This window comes from Frankliniella occidentalis, unplaced genomic scaffold, assembly GCF_000697945.3.
Source record: "Frankliniella occidentalis isolate FOCC.00 unplaced genomic scaffold, Focc_3.1 Scaffold254, whole genome shotgun sequence".
Lineage (NCBI taxonomy): Eukaryota > Metazoa > Arthropoda > Insecta > Thysanoptera > Thripidae > Frankliniella > Frankliniella occidentalis.
Genome location: NW_026267380.1, coordinates 248,517 through 250,743, shown reverse-complemented (window position 1 = coordinate 250,743; position 2,227 = coordinate 248,517). Strand labels below are relative to the sequence as shown.

At 43.1% G+C, this 2,227-nt stretch overlaps 1 protein-coding gene across 1 annotated transcript in view; it reads right to left on the bottom strand.

The window, feature by feature from the left end:
* The window catches only part of LOC113214995 (uncharacterized), a gene marked incomplete in the record, with an annotated part of 51,733 nt that overhangs the window by 8,178 nt on the left and 41,328 nt on the right, over nucleotides 1-2,227 (bottom strand). The window contains 2 exon segments of the mRNA XM_052273209.1: nucleotides 1,319-1,447; nucleotides 1,721-1,945. Coding sequence (XP_052129169.1) covers nucleotides 1,319-1,447; nucleotides 1,721-1,945 — 354 coding nt within the window.

The window sequence follows — 2,227 nt, the reverse complement described above, 5'->3', positions numbered from 1 at the left end:
ACCTTGGCCGGTTTCGAACCTCGGAACTGCGGATTGGTAACCCTCGACGCTGACCACTACGCCACGAGTTGCTTCCTACGTGAGGTCAGTCTGGTTCCGGTAGCATTCGTCTTTCCAGACTCGGGACTCTTTCCCTTCTGATTTAGAGTGGCCAAGAGACCTACCGTTGATATTACGTTTAAAGTCCGCAGGTGTTTTTTACAAGCGAGCGATTGGGTACAATTATCTCAAGGTGATCAAAAATTTCATACCCTGCTGCGTTAAAAATCCTAAAGCTTGAACGTCTAAGGTCATAGATGGGTTAGATTAGAGTTAGATCGTCTCGGCACGTCTAAACGTCGTCCATCGCTAGACGTCTAAGGTTGTTGATGGGATGGATGAGAATAAGATCATCTCGACACGTCTACACTGTGTCTAGTGCTAGACGTCTAAGGTCGTAGATAGAGAAGATAGGGAATAGATCATCTAGACACGTCTACACTTTGTCTAGCGCTAGACGTGTAAGTACATAGACAGGTTAGACAATAAATAGATCGTCTCGGGTCGTCTGTTTCTGGACGAAACCTAGTCGTAGATGTGAAAAGATGTCTACTAGACCTCTTTTGGTCATCTACGTCTAGTCGTCTAAAAACTTAGACCAGCTAGACGGGCATTAGATGATCTATCGAAATCTATAGACGTCTATTTTCTCTTAGGGTACCCTAATTTCTGTAACAGATACAAGGTATAGTGACGTTGGATACAATTTTCTGTATCACTGAATATAAAATTATGAAACGCTGTTGGTAAGGTCCCTAGGAGCTCCTAAGGAAGCATGTCACACTGGATTTCAGCAGGTCTCTCCACAGGTAGCCCCGACTTTCTAATCCAGAGGTCTGAAGGGTTTCGGTAATTTTACAATACACGTAATTGAAAACTTTCCTGTAAAACCTACAACTATTTTTCACAATGAAAGCAGGATCACGGAACGGAATGAATTGGTCGTCAGGGCTAAATATTAGTTAATTTCGTGTCGTGACAATCGATCAAAAAATTGTTGAGGTAACTAGTTGGATGCTAAAACGAAGCACGTCGCTGCGGAGCCAACTCGTGGTTTGTTTTTAGAACGAATGCGTTAGCTCAAGCACCAAGCAGCTTGTTTTGCTGACAACTTAATCTTAGTTCTGAGAAAAAAAAAATACTTACCTTAACAATTTTTTGATTGATTGCCACGAAATTAACTAATATTTATATCTCACGACCAGTTCATTTTTTTCCGTGTTTGTGCAACGGATCTTATGTTTGTATGCTCCCTAAGAATGAGAAGGTAAAATCATACCTGTTGCTTGTCCATAGGGCACGTAAACACATCCTTGAGTTCTTGTATGGTTTCACCTTCGGCGTGCATGCAGTGTAGAAGGAACGGTGTCATGCAGAGCCCATAAAATGATGTAAGTCGAAGCTGCTCCTGAAATGTGATTTCAGAGGAAGGGGTTGATTGAAAAACGCAATCTTTGATCTTGGTACTAGTGCACATTGCAAACTAGAGAGTGTACTTAGAACACACACGAACGAGTTTACATGGAAGGATGAGCAGAAAAGTGCGTACTTGCCGTTTAAAACTATTTCCTCCGTGCACGTGCCATAGCACACTCGTTTCTGTGTGTACATGCCCTAGCCCACACTCTCTACCCCAGGAACCCGAAACCGTGCCGTTGTAGTTGCTGCGAAAGGTGCTCACCTGAAATCGGTTCCAGGAGAAGACTTTGTCAGGATCCTTAACACCTGCAGCTCGTAGCGTGTCCTGCACCTGGCTGTGATAGCTCTTCAGTAGAGAGTCCCAATGCGCTCCACGAAGCTCCTTGTCAGTACAGACCAAGAGGTACGTCAGGATATCCAGCGTGGCAGCACCGTAGTATGTGTTGGCGAAGTCAATGAGGCGACAGTCTGTCACGGCACCAGTGTCCTGTGTGTAAGGCGGGACTTAAGGCTTTTGTAAAGTAAAAATTTAACCTTTTCAAGCAAACTGCTATCTTCTCAACTGAAGCACAAAAGTAAAAAATCGCGATTTTTAAACGCCTTTTAGTTATTGACATTAGGTTCTTTATAGCATATGCACATTATGTGAGGTGGATCCTGAGAATTACCTATTGGTTTGTATTTCTTATCAAAATTTGCCGGAACTCCACACGATGACCTTTTTGATTCACAATAGCATCCTAGGCTTAAAATGAACCAATGGTAAGTT